The sequence below is a fragment of the Homalodisca vitripennis genome, chromosome 2 (genome assembly GCF_021130785.1).
Source record: "Homalodisca vitripennis isolate AUS2020 chromosome 2, UT_GWSS_2.1, whole genome shotgun sequence".
Taxonomy (NCBI): Eukaryota; Metazoa; Arthropoda; class Insecta; order Hemiptera; family Cicadellidae; genus Homalodisca; species Homalodisca vitripennis.
The window spans coordinates 208158622-208174146 of NC_060208.1; the positions used below are offsets into that span (position 1 = coordinate 208158622).

General features: G+C 31.2%; 1 protein-coding gene across 1 annotated transcript; it reads right to left on the reverse strand.

The window, feature by feature from the left end:
• Window positions 1-332: 332 nt before the first annotated feature.
• LOC124355346 (neuropeptide-like protein 31) lies at window positions 333-13660 on the reverse strand. The gene is made up of 2 exons (XM_046806451.1): window positions 13503-13660; window positions 333-854 (listed from the first exon to the last, which is right to left on the reverse strand). The coding sequence occupies exons 1-2, from the start codon at window positions 13518-13520 to the stop codon at window positions 516-518; spliced, it is 357 nt and encodes a 118-aa protein (XP_046662407.1). The 5' UTR covers window positions 13521-13660; the 3' UTR covers window positions 333-515.
• Between the last annotated feature and the right edge of the window lie 1865 nt (window positions 13661-15525).

Sequence of the window (15525 nt, forward strand, 5' to 3'; positions counted from 1 at the left end):
ATTCAACAATGCGATATTTTCATTAAAGATTATCGCAAATAAATATTAATGTCTTTACATGTGATTATGTATTGTACCAAAGTATTAAGCAATTATTTTTAAACTGTTGGTCTTAATAGATGGGTTCACACGAAGGTCTTTGTATATCTGATTGAGGCTCCTTGGTATTAATTTCTATTTTGTCGTATTTGTATATATATATATATATATATATATATATATATATATATATATATATATATATATATGTGTGTGTGTGTGTGTGTGTTTTACCATGTGTTAAATTACGTTACATTCTACATGAACTAAAAGTGAAATAAAACAAACAGCCATAGTTTTGAAAACATTTATTGTAGAAATTTGTAAAAAATAATATTTAATATATTTTACATTTTAAACTGGACACATTTACATAAATTAATTTATCACAATTTCAATTACTGAAACAATTATTTAAAGCTGAAATTTAGGTAAAGATCGGTCGATGGTAAGATGGGATTTCATGACGTGGAGGTTCAGCCCCAGTATCCGTGACCTCCATAGCCACCTCCCCAACCTCTCCTGTGGCCGTATCCTCCGTATCCTCCATATCCGCCGTATCCTCCGTATCCTCCATAGCCACCGTATCCGCCGTATCCACCGTATCCTCCGTAGCCGCGACCGTAGCCTCCATAGCCACTACCGTATCCTCCGTAGCCGCTTCCGTATCCTCCATAGCCACCACCCCAGCCTCTGCCACCGTATCCTCCCCAGTAGGTCTCTGAGCGCTGGAGGTCGTCATCTGCAGACTTGGACTTATCCTCCGCCTCAGCGGCGAAGCAGACCGCCAGAACGGCCGCAAAGAGGATTCCGACCTGTAACACGAAAAGATCAATATCACTAAAGTTGAATTGACTGTCAAGAGTTTTTAACAAGAATATCAAGAACAGTATTTAACAATTGTAACAGTATTGAATTTATAACAATAATAATATTAATAACATTGTTGCATCAAATAATACCTCAATCAAGTTTCAATGAAAAAGTATTAATTTAATTTTTATATTTTTTATACATTTTTAGTTACAGGTGGCCGATTAAATTAAATTGTTAAATTGTTACTAAGTGTTAACTACTGACTAATTAAGTTGTTACCACTTTGTGTTACTAAGTGAAACCACTTAAATTAAAAGTCCGTGAAAATCATACAGTATTATATTGTCACTGAGTAATATCAAGTTTACTGGATAGGAAAATTACATTTAAGTCGTAATGTTTAAATGTAATACAATTGTGTAAATTTAGAAAAAATAGGGTCCATGTCGGTTACTTAAATTGCACTCGTCTTTTAGTAAGTCCTAGTTAAGTGATATTCTCTGAAGACCTACATACTATTTAATAAAGTGAATGGCATTCGTCTTTTAGTAAGTCCTAGTTAAGTGATATTCTCTGAAGACCTACATACTATTTAATAAAGTGAATGGCATTCGTCTTTTAGTAAGTCCTAGTTAAGTGATATTCTCTGAAGACCTACATACTATTTAATAAAGTGAATGGCATTCGTCTTTTAGTAAGTCCTAGTTAAGTGATATTCTCTGAAGACCTACATACTATTTAATAAAGTGAATGGCATTCGTCTTTTAGTAAGTCCTAGTTAAGTGATATTCTCTGAAGACCTACATACTATTTAATAAAGTGAATGGCATTCGTCTTTTAGTAAGTCCTAGTTAAGTGATATTCTCTGAAGACCTACATACTATTTAATAAAGTGAATGGCATTCGTCTTTTAGTAAGTCCTAGTTAAGTGATATTCTCTGAAGACCTACATACTATTTAATAAAGTGAATGGCATTCGTCTTTTAGTAAGTCCTAGTTAAGTAATATTCTCTGAGGACCTACATACTATTTAATAAAGTGAATGGCATTCGTCTTTTAGTAAGTCCTAGTTAAGTGATATTCTCTGAAGACCTACATACTATTTAATAAAGTGAATGGCATTCGTCTTTTAGTAAGTCCTAGTTAAGTGATATTCTCTGAAGACCTACATACTATTTAATAAAGTGAATGGCATTCGTCTTTTAGTAAGTCCTCGTTAAGTAATATTCTCTGAGGACCTACATACTATTTAATAAAGTGAATGGCATTCGTCTTTTAGTAAGTCCTAGTTAAGTGATATTCTCTGAAGACCTACATACTATTTAATAAAGTGAATGGCATTCGTCTTTTAGTAAGTCCTAGTTAAGTGATATTCTCTGAAGACCTACATACTATTTAATAAAGTGAATGGCATTCGTCTTTTAGTAAGTCCTAGTTAAGTGATATTCTCTGAAGACCTACATACTATTTAATAAAGTGAATGGCATTCGTCTTTTAGTAAGTCCTCGTTAAGTAATATTCTCTGAGGACCTACATACTATTAAATAAAGTGAATGGCATTCGTCTTTTAGTAAGTCCTAGTTAAGTGATATTCTCTGAAGACCTACATACTATTTAATAAAGTGAATGGCATTCGTCTTTTAGTAAGTCCTAGTTAAGTGATATTCTCTGAAGACCTACATACTATTTAATAAAGTGAATGGCATTCGTCTTTTAGTAAGTCCTAGTTAAGTGATATTCTCTGAAGACCTACATACTATTTAATAAAGTGAATGGCATTCGTCTTTTAGTAAGTCTTAGTTAAGTGATATTCTCTGAAGACCTACATACTATTTAATAAAGTGAATGGCATTCGTCTTTTAGTAAGTCCTAGTTAAGTGATATTCTCTGAAGACCTACATACTATTTAATAAAGTGAATGGCATTCGTCTTTTAGTAAGTCCTAGTTAAGTGATATTCTCTGAAGACCTACATACTATTTAATAAAGTGAATGGCATTCGTCTTTTAGTAAGTCCTAGTTAAGTGATATTCTCTGAAGACCTACATACTATTTAATAAAGTGAATGGCATTCGTCTTTTAGTAAGTCCTAGTTAAGTGATATTCTCTGAAGACCTACATACTATTTAATAAAGTGAATGGCATTCGTCTTTTAGTAAGTCCTAGTTAAGTAATATTCTCTGAGGACCTACATACTATTTAATAAAGTGAATGGCATTCGTCTTTTAGTAAGTCCTAGTTAAGTGATATTCTCTGAAGACCTACATACTATTTAATAAAGTGAATGGCATTCGTCTTTTAGTAAGTCCTCGTTAAGTAATATTCTCTGAGGACCTACATACTATTAAATAAAGTGGAATCCCAACCAGTGGAGTTTAAAACCAGTTTTTTGTTGTGAAGAGGGTCCGGCCCGCATTTGAACTGGTTTGATGCAACCGATGCAAGTGACCTGGTGTCCTTGAACACCATCGTCAGGTCACTAGCCTAACTCTTCGTCAGTGTCAACTCTCCATTCACACTATAAATATCTTTCAGGTACCATTCTGAATTGTTAAAAAATAAATCACTATTTTTAAATATAAAAACAGCTTGTTGATTTTACAAGTTCTCACTCAGTGGCTATCCAATACAATATGAAACAATTCTTCTATTTTATTTATTTATTTTTGATAAAATGAGGTAAAGTAGCGTAATTCTGAAAATGTATCAACCAGTAGCAACAACTTGATTTTTTAAGAAATTTCAGTGATAATATAACAAGTTTTGCATATGATAAATTTTTGTTAAATCGAAGTTTAGTCAATCTAGATAGGTACATTGTGTTAACAATCAATGCCTAAAAATAAATCAATAAATAAAAACAGCCAATTACTACTTTCATTTAAAATAATAAATTTGCACACATTCATACTTTATCAATCAATGTACAGTTTCATAATTTATTTTGATGAGTCAATGAAAAAAGTGAAAATCATAAATAAAAAGTTTTAATTCCATTTTTTACTCTTAAAATTTGAAGTATTTACCACCAACACAACTGGTGTACAGTTTATCGAGATAGAGGAACCTTTTGAAAAGGTAACTGCGGAAATATTGTAAAGTGTGATTATTGCAAACAAATTGTCTATTTGAGTTATGAAAAACATTGTACTTAGATTAAATAGAATTTAATATTTCAATACCTTTTATTTTTTTATATAGTTTAATAGGGAATCATCCAAAAAAATACAAATATATACAAACTATTGGTTAATTGAGAATAAATTATTCATTAATAATTCCATAATTATAGAATGTGTAATACGGGTAGCAGATAAACGAAACGTGTTATTCCTGAACGAAGCTATAACAACAATTAAAAAACTATACTGTCATGACGCAGACAGTTCTTAAGAGGATTTTGTATGACAGGTTTCTAAGCTTAAATTCCAAAAAAAAAGTTACTTAATAGTCCAAACAATGTTGTCACAAATGAAATTTAATATTAAAGCAGCCTTGTTAATATTAACACCTAATTATGACAATTATCAGATTAGAAAACATTTGCAATATTTCACTTTCTATATGTGTTTTTATAAAAGTAGTCCTTACTTTTTCAACTCTAGTTTCTAACTTTAAAATAATAGTATAGTTATTAAACTCATAAAATCCTGAGAAAATTAGTTTACAAACATCAAACTGTATCCTTCACTGACAATTATTGACTACTAACAGTGGGACACAATACTACAATAAATTCGTATTAATAATAAATTGTACCATTCATTCAGGACTATTTATATTAGTCTCCAAAGAGCGTTAATACAGCATTAGCTTATGTGGGAATTGTCTTACACATAAGCTATTTCGCCGAGATAGTCAACTAAGATCCCAATATTCTTTAAGAAGCGCTTGAATTATACAAACTGTTGTAACATTCCTCACTACTAAAATATTGTTGTAAAATAGATTTAGATATTGGATAGGAGCATCTTAGTCCATGGTTATTGTTCAACCATTAGAATGAAGGTCGCGAAAAAGGAAAGGGCGTACTTAATCTTTGCTTCGGAATCAAATTAATGAAAGTAGGGACAATCTTGTAATAGGAAAGAGTTACAGGACAGAAGTCTTTGAATCCCCAGTTCGTTGAAATATTGTGACCCTTTTCAACCATATCACTTTTTGGACCCCTTTCGTGCAAATTCAAGAGTCCTTATTCCTTGAGGGTAGTTCCCTAATGATTGTCAGTAGGATGGTTACTTTTAGCTACGTCATGTACCAGCCCCACCAAATAGCACACTCTGCAGCTAATAGTTTGTCCCTTCTACCAGACCAACCCTAAAACTAGTTCCATGACTGCTCAATCGAGTTAATACTTTAGTATCTACAAACTGCTGGAAAACACTGAATTTTCAAATAAAAACTGTTACTAGATCCAGCACTATCATCAAACAAGTAATCCTGACAGCTTTCAGGAAGCAGAACTTCACCATGTAATTGATTCCAAATGCCCAGCAAGCGCGCTTACTTGCATAGCTTACTTGGACTTATCGAAAAATATCGTGGCATGTCTCCCGCAAACCCAGTTCTGACTAAATTTCCCGGATGTTCCTCTTGCCGCCAGCAACACCACGCATAGGCGCAAGGGCGGTGCGAGGTGCAGTTAGAGGGGGCGGAGTCTGCACGAGTACTCTCGGCCGGAGATGCACAAAGATGTAATAAGCTGCTGAGCCCATCCAGGGTTGACCTTGACTTTTGCACCGGTCCGTGAGACGGTATTCGCCGGCCAGCTTGAGGAAAGTGATATCACTGCAGATTAACCTTTCAATTACCTGTCATTACTGCGTTTCATTAAAAGGTATACTGCAGGAGTAACAACCGGTTTTGTAATGATGTTTGATAAATTACTATGATTAACTGGATGTCTATTACTTCCAGCACAGGCGGTGTAGGTGGTGTTGAGTATATTGGCGCTTGTCTTCTTCGGAATGGTTAATTTAAAACGGGCGATAGTTAATAACATCTCTCCCGTACTACTAAAAATGTTGAAAGCTAGTTATAGAATTCTATTAATACTGGCAAACTAATGCTAAATTTGCAGTAACAGTTGTTTTTATTAGCAAGTTGCGTACTGCGCCTACCGTAGTCGAAGTGTTAAGGAAATGCCAATATATTTAGGTTTGAGTTAATAGTGATTGGAAGTATAAATGCTTTGTATAGGGCGTGAAATTCGGAATCTCAAACTCTGATAGAACTTTCCAAACCTACATATAAATTTTGATAGTGTTGGACCAAAGTTTTCACTTTGGTCCAAATAAACTGCAAGAGCTATAGAAACCATGATACTTCATCCATAACATGTTTCTTGGTAAGAGCGGATTTACCACAGTAATTTTATCAGTTTAGTATTTTTCAGATCTGATACGCTGTAACACCTTCCTTTATTTTTTTTCCTATTAATGTGCTTTTCCTTCCATATTATTCTTTCTTGTTGCGGACTGAGTAAAACAAATAGTTTTCTTTGATGTCTAAGTCCGTACATGTTTTGGTTTTTAAGGCAAAATAAGATTTTAATGCCCTAAATTGCATTGAGTTTATCACTTGTCCATTTCCACCCTAGATCCAAATTTCAAAGCTACTGTTGACCCTTAATGTAGCTATTCATGACACAAAACCACCTTAATTTTTAACAAGCACAAAATAATACATTGTCTCCTTCCCAAGCATTTCAGTTTTAATTTATTAAATCTCCTGTAAATTAAACTCTGAATGTTCACCATATTGGCCTTATTTATATGTTTTCTTACTTTTTTTAACATTTGAACGCATTGAATTTTCCCTGCTCTGTATTCTCTGTCCTATTTGCTCAGAGTACTTTAAATGCTCTATTCTGTATTTTAAACGTGTTTTATATTGGTCACCGAACCAATTGACTATTAATAAAACTTTTTTTAAACACGTAGACATTGCTCTTTGCAACGAATTTTTAGTACTTCTTGTACTTATGGTTGCTTTGGTTTATGTAAGTTTTCATTACGAACGTATTGTGGAGCTTACGTTTATTAAAAGTCGGCTTAAGAGGAACAACTCTTTATTTAACCTTTAAGTTAGCCTCTTCTTTAATTTTGGAATCATGGGTATGAAAGAGAGAACAGAGACTACTTTTATAATTAAATGAGAACTCATTATAGACCAATTTCCGATTAAAGTGTTAAGAGCAGATCGCACAAATATATGTCTATAGTTTGGCATGTTCTGTTTCAAAACTATCACCCTATTACCTAGAGCATTATCGAAATGAACAAATTAAATTTAAATTTGAGCCGTATTTTAAACAGTTTAAAGTCATTTATATAGTAAGAGCCATAACATCTGGAGCTGAGAACTGATCAAGAAATAGGCAATAAACCTAAATTAAAATATTATGATTTAATTCGATTCTATAAATAATAATATTCTCTATGAGTAGTTTATGTATCCACTAAACTTGAGTGTTGTAATGCTTCCAAAGAAAGCTATAGGTTTTATGTTTTATAAAGATTTTTATATTCTTCACGTTTATGAACACTATTCATATAAGATTCTTTAAGAAACTTCTTTGGATCCTTGCGTCTTACATAGTGGATATTTTTTCCGAGTATAAAGCAACCTACACATACAAGCAAATTCCATTTTGTTTATTATGTGTTTCGATTGATATGTTTGCTACATCTGGTACGATATTTTTGCACATAAACTTTAGAGTTCTATCTTAATAATATATTAAATTGTATTACGAGAGTTACTTATCTCGTAGTTACACAGGGGATAAATCATTCATACGGACAAAGTGTGATACGGGCCAGGGGGTTTGTTCAGTTAGTTCTCAGCTCTGGCACTAGGGCCGCGCCACGTACCTTCGATTGTCACAGTTCAAACATTCACTAGTTCAGTCTCACACTCACCAGATGGCAGTCAGAGCGCTTCCTTTATCCGTACCTCAATTTATAACATCGGGTGAGTTATCTCTAGTGTAACAAATGCAATCAAAGGTAACACATTTGAGAAATACGAACACAATCGCCTATTCGTGTCTTCCAAATTGGCTATTAAATTTCAAGTCCATGGATTATGTTTATTTGTGAATTATGTTGAAGATGTTTCCGTAATAAGGGGTACAGAGATTTATTGGCAATCGCTAAAATAATAAATATAATTCAAATTTGAAAATGTAATTTGTATAGTTCCGGAATTCGTTGCCAAATTATTATTTTATAGTATATATAGATAATTATAGTTTTCACATGTTACACACAGTACTGGTTCACTAAATAATAAATTTATTCACTTTACAGAACACTATGGAGCACCAATTGTGAAAGTTGAAAAGATGGAATTTTGCATAAATGTAGACCTTACATAGTAATCCCAAGACAACTCAAAAATCGACTGCAACGAAATTAAACTGATAATTAATTTTTATTCTGTGCAAAAAAGAATGTATCGATGTATCTGTAAATAGTGTAAACATTAATACAGTAATTGCTTTGCCTACCTCCAAAAGAAAAAAGAGTTTAACAACAGAATCCACATACTTTCAAAACAGAAGTTAAGTAGTTTATGTTATGCTAACATAGTAAAATGTTCCAATCATTTTGCAATGATTGCATTTGTATCATTAACATACTGGAGTACATTGATATATTACATTAGGATGCTTTATTGTCAGAACTTATGATCAAATTTGGGAAAATTCACAGCTTCTAGGTTAAAATATACAAAATATTCTTTTTTACAAAATTACTCAAAGTAGCCTACTTTTTATCACTGGTTAGGTTGTGTTTATACATTTTCGATTTTAGAGCTCATATAAAATTGTTATTTTGTTAATCAATAATAAAAAAATCTATCACATTCAACTCTCTGTAATGAAACCTACCGGAATATATTCAAAATCCTTGTAAAAATATAACATATTAAAAATATACGAATTAGTAGTAACAAACTAATGTAGTTTTGGATTTAATACTGTAGTAAATTTATGTTTCACAATATTTCAAGTATTCGGACTGGACCTACAGATATATGACATACTAAGCAAAGACATAATCGAACTGTATGGGAGAACGCGGTAACGACTTCAACAATAGTCCTTTGTTGCGGGGACCGAGGTCGAAAACCGAGGAAACAACCGAACACGTCTAGTTTTATAAAACAGGACAAAGCAAAACGGTTATTCCTCCAATTTAATAAAACAAAAAAATCTGCACAGTATTCTCCTTTCATTATACATAATATTGTATTATTATTCAACATATTCGGCACTAAAATCGCTAGTTCTTGAATTCATACCAATATAAGTTCATAGTTAAGTCATTATAATCTTTCCAGAGATAAATTCAGTAAAATTAATTTAATACATTTAGACAAAGGTGGCGTTTTTAAAACTAGTAATTGAAGATCGTATTACGTAAAACTGTTTCTTTAACAAAGGTTTTGCGTCGTTCACAAGGCGCTGTGATTTTATTATTAATTGGCAATTAGTATCCAATTAATTGGATCTTTTTAGTTCAGGTGATTTTAACTCTCGTAAAAGTAATCAAATACTGCACTACGTTTATTTGTAATATTTTGCTTACAAAAACACGGAAAATTATGGATCATAGCATTGAATTAATGTATTCCAATCATTATTTGTTAGTTTGACTTTAAAACAATCTAAAATATTAATTTATTTTCCTAGAGTAGATACAGTATTTATCTCAATGTGGTTTGATATCGAAATATAGCTACATATGCTTTTTATTTTAAAAAGATAAATCATTTAGCCAACTTCACAGATTATCATAAATTTATTTATTTATTTATTTACATGCACTATTACAGATAAAAAACATAATTACAACAGATCAGTACTAAAAACTAAACAAAAACTACCACTTTGTAAGCAACAAAAACTATTAAACTCAAATCAACGCATACAAATAGTATACATAAAAAATTAATAAAAAATTAACCAGCAATAAATAAGGATACAATCATCTATTAAAAATAATGAAAAACTGCGGTATTTAAGTTATGCCAAACTGTGGTTTATATAATTATACGTATAAATATTTATATATCAAGCACAGTTAAACATACCCTTCTGAACTTACTTAAACTATTGTAAAAAATAACTAAATGTTGAGCCATTGAATTGTAAATTTGCATCATTGAAACAATAGGAGAGTTGGCTAGTTCTAGAAAAAGGTATAGCAAACAGATGGTGGGTTCTAGTTTTAATTCCGGGAACATGAAAACGAATTTGCTGTAGAGAAGACGGATCATTAACTTCATTTGTAAACAAATATAAACAAATGAGGTAGCAATAACAAATTACGTCTAGACTGAAGACTACAAAAACTGAACTGAATATGCTGAGTTCTTGATTATGGTCTGCAAATTTTATTATTTTATGCAAGTAATGATTGTTAACCAAAAGATAGCTTAAATAGTCTTATTGAAACATATTCCAAAACGCTATTTCGTCTATTTCGTCTACTGTTACTTATATATGACGTAGTACATTACAAAAACTTCCTTTCACACCATCTCCTAAAAAAAAAATTTTATATAGATTTAAAAATGAAATTAATTCGTTTTATACTGAATTGTGGAAAGAGCTGCAGGAAAGATAACTAAGGTTGAATGTTATATGAGTACATAATTAATTCAAACAAGGGATGGATGCGCAGCGTGGGATGATCGGCTATCACGTCTTTTTCAACCTTTGACCGCCCCTCCCCCCTACCACCGCCCACCACCCTTTGTTCACGTAGCACGTTATTACCCAGGCACCTGTAATGCCCTGCACTTAATTAAATGTCACTGTTAGATCCTACCACTTTGTTTAAGGCTTGCAAATGAAACCAGCTCAAAGCTCTACCCACCCAGCTTGTAACAACCAGAATTTCTTGTCCATCAGGTTCTAGCCTTAGGTACTGACACGTTTCATAAAACAAACACAGACATGCTTTTGATTCTCAGAGAAATTAACTGATTTCGTAATTTGCTATATTTGAACAACGGGAGTTAAAAATGGTTACAATTTGCGCTTGAACTATCGTAGCGTTTATAAGCAAACCAATCCTTGTCACCTTAAAACTATCAGACGATTCAAAGATGAAGAAAAGATTATGTTTGATAATTCTTGTTTTGTTCAACAAATTAATATTAATTCTGTGAACAAAGGGCATGTAACATTTGAAGAAAATCAAACCAATTTATGTATAACGTTTGAAATTCATAAACACTTGAATTCAATTCTTATTATTTTGAATTGAGCATATATTTTAGGAAACGCCTTTAAGAAGTAAAGGGAAGAAATACCTAATGTTACAAAAATGGTATGTTGTAACATTTTTTAAGGATAGTGTTTTCCATTTCTACAGTTATAATATATGTTATAGCAACTGTTACAGCTACTAACTCGGTTAGTACAAAAATAATCACGATTGTGTATAAAAGGTTAACCCAGTTTATTCCAAAGAATAAAAAAGTGTTATTTTGTTTGACTTACATGTAGCCTTTCATGTTTAATTACAAAGACAATGTTTCAAATAAGATGAAAATCACTTTGTCCAGGAAAGCAAGGCAATTGAAAATTGTTCTTTAAAATGATTAGAATATTGTAAATAGTATTTTAACTTGGACGAGTTAAAACTTTAGTCTACCATTGGATAAATATTCTACACTATTAAACACATGAAAAAATACCTACAATCTTTTTTTGGTGTGTTTTTAATATTGTACATTTTATCAGTTTTTAGCAATTGACACCTTTTTTCTAGCTTTTATCATTTATTGTTAAACCTATCATTCGATATGTAATTGATTTTTTAAAGTTTAAATATGAATGGTTGAGATATAATCTTCGAAAAACAAAACATAAACAGACGAGTTAGTATCAGAAAAAAAGGAGTAGAAGTAAGAGAAAGATGTGAGTAAATATTCATGTCTAAAACTGTAATAAAGGATAAAACATTTGAATCATATAAAAAATTATTACTTCAATGAAATTGCCCCAATTATTGGTACTGTATGTCAAAGCTTACTGTAAAAATATTGCAGTGTATAATGTAATCTATTGGATTGTAAAAATATAGTGTTTATGACACATAAATCAATTTACTGTATCTATGTTAACAAAACGTATGCTTTTCATGAATAATGTTTTAGCTGTGTTTTAAATAAAAACTGAGTTTTTCGAGAAAATCAGTGTTTATTTTTGTGCATAACTGAAATTTGCTACCATATCTGATCAATAAGGTATCAAAGTAGCAAACTTAACAATAACTTAAGTTTCACCTTCACCCATAGAATTATTGATTAACAAATTTAAGAGTTAAGCACATTTTGTAATTAAAAGTTTAAAAGTACTAGTATTGCAATGCTATATACAATTCTTACCATTGTGACTTCTCATTTTTGTTTGTATTAGTTTATTTTTTTGGATATCGTATAAAATGTTCAGTACAGGCTGTTTCTTATATTAGTTAACTACCAAGGAGTTACCAAATTATTTAATTGACAGTTTTCCTACTAGAATTCAAATGTTTGATCAGTATAACATGTTATGTACAAGGTTTACTAAGCCTCTAAAGCCACTAAGCCAACTGAGGTTTTGGAGTGCGATCGTTTGTTTAATAATGTATACATTATATGTAACTAATTTTAAGATGTATACAATTTTACATTTAATAATTATACAACGACGAGATGGATGATCTTTTCACCCATTTTTACAATACGATTACTGCGAAAATCCATCTTAGTTTATAGCACAAAGTGTAATGTTCTCTATCGCAATGTAGAACCAAGTTATTGAATAGACTATTTAGCAGGAAAAATAGTGGAATAAGTAGTAGTGATTTTTCTTTTTAAAAATAACACGCTGTATTTATTTTAAGTAGTACACGTTAAAATACTAAAAATACTATTTACAATATTCTACATCTTTTAAAGAACCGTTTTCATTTGTCTTTTAATTTTTGATGTGTTTTTTATTCAAGCTAAAAAATTATAGTAAATAAATACAACTTATTGTATTGTATTAAATGCAAGTTATTTGTCAGAAAAATAGTGATAAGTTATTTTTTTTATTTTACCTGAAAACAATCTGTAAAAACCGTTTACTGCAAAAATTAATCTTAGTTATGGCAGGCACTAAGTGTAATGTTCTCTATCGTAACGTAGAAGCAAGTTATTGAATAAACTATTTAGCATAAAGTTAGTGATAGTGATTTTTATTTTATCTAGTACCTACCACGCTGTAATACGTTTACTGCGAAAACACATCTTATTTTATGGCACAAAGTGTAATGTTCTCTATCGCAATGTAGAAGAAAGTTATTGAATACACAAATTGGCAAAAAAATATTGGAATAAGTAGTAGTGATTTTTCTTTCTAAAAATAACACGCTGTATATGTTTTAACTAGTACACATTACAATAATATTTGTATATTCTACATATTTAAAGAACAAGGTTTTTATTTACCTTTTTATTTTTTATGTGTTTTTTATTCAAGCTAAATAAATTATAGTAAATAAATACAAAGAAAATTTAAATTATTGTATTTTATATGGATTTTGATTTTTTTTTTTAATAGACGCATTAACAATAACACGTGTTGGGGATGGTACTCACCAGAATGCACTTAGCCATGTTGCTGGAGCACTAGCTTGTGAACTGCAGCTCCTACCGCGCGGGCTGCTATATATACAGAGCAACTGAGGGGTCAGGGGACTCCGCCCCCCCGGCCTTGCGCCCTCGGCACGCGTGTCTGTCTGTCTGTCCGTCTACTCGCTCTCTGAGTCACCTCCCTGACCGGTCGGACCTCGGTCTCGTGGTCACATCCTGTTCGCGCACCCTATCCTAGGAAAGTCAGCTAAGTTGTAAATTTAACATGTTGAGAACTTCATAACTGCTTATCAAAATTTATCAAAAATATTATATAACTTATACACAACAAATGGTTGTGAATATTTGACTGTATTATAAATACGAGATTATTTATTTATATAAATAAACTTGTCAGAATATATTATCCTAACATTTAAAGTAATACAGTTTATATTCCAAATTTTCAAATTGTACATATTTACTACAACATTTTATTTTAAATTTACCAATTCGAATTTATTTTATTAAACCTGCATGCATTTTACGATATACTAACATTTGCACCTAATTATTTTTACCTAATTTATTTCTGAATTATTCTTATAGCATTGAGATATTTTAATATGAATAGCAAAATTCATTTTTCAATCTTCTTGAATAATATCGGTTACTCTAATACACTTTTTGCATTCAACATTTATAAACAACAATGATTGTTTTGGTTAAAATCCAATATATTTTTTATAATACATATTGAAAATAAAATATTTAAAAATTTTAAAATGCTTTTACTTTTGATCATGATATAATCAAAAGAGGGGGACCTATTAACTACCAAAATGTTCCTCTTTCCCCAAACGAATAGTTAAAAAAATAAACATAGTTTAATTAATTTATTAAGTCTCCTTCAGAACAAAGCCGACTAAATATTTTTTTAGATATCAAAGAAAAGAGTTAAAATTAAAAGTAGAACTATTATTTTATATTTGCAAAACAGTCTACAAAACCTAATGTTGCAAAGATTGCCTAGTTATGAACAGACCTTGCTCACAGTCTGCATGGACGTATTATGTTACATTGTTTATAAGCTAGTTTAACGTTTGCTTTCGTAGGTTTCTTGTTTGAAAATTTTGAGTGATTACCGTTTCAGCTTATCATCTCAGGGCTCCGATTGGATTTCGAGCTAGAGCACAGCATTTTAGCACCAGAGCCACATCTTCGTGATTTTTGGACTTTATATTTTTATCCTTAAAAAATAAAATTAAAAAATATAAAAACTAAGTTCAGGCGTCTCCGTACAGTAAACCGTATTCCAATGGCGGCAATTCCTCTCCCGCCCGCAACCATTCATTCAATTTTCATAATTAATTTTCTCGAATATACGATACTACTTTCCAATCTATCAGATAAGTCCAGAATGTGAGTTCTACGCCAGCAATTTATTTATTGCAGCAAAGGCTGGAACATTTGCATTCTGTTTGCCTGTCTACACAATATCTCGAGAAGACACTGAGCTGTAAATTTGCAGACATTCTAAGTATATTCGCAGGACATTTCAATATTTGACATATTGTAGTTATAGACTTGAAATTTTGCACAGAACCTCAGTGTAATTTACGCAAGTCATGGTTTGGCTAAATTTGTACCCAACTGTGTGTATAAGTCTTGCTCTACATTCGTTTTTTCAGTTTACTTATATATCATGCTTTTAACTAATGAGAGATTTTGTTAAACGTATTTAAGCTAATTATTATCTTTTCAAAGGCAAAGTTTATTTATAGATTTATAGCTGTGGGAGCAAATATGAGAGACTAGCAACGCTCATTGTCACCAATAACTACATCACATAACTTATTTAAGTTATTCTAATAAACAAAGTAGTTTGACGGAGTTTATACTCGTCTCTGCATTTCTAATAAAAGTAAATCTAAATTTTAAAAAAATGTGCATATGATATGAACTAACACACTTCAATCTTTGAAATATGTGATAATAATACTCAGTTTGATATCAGTGTTCAATCATTAGTTTTTTAATGCGATTTTTA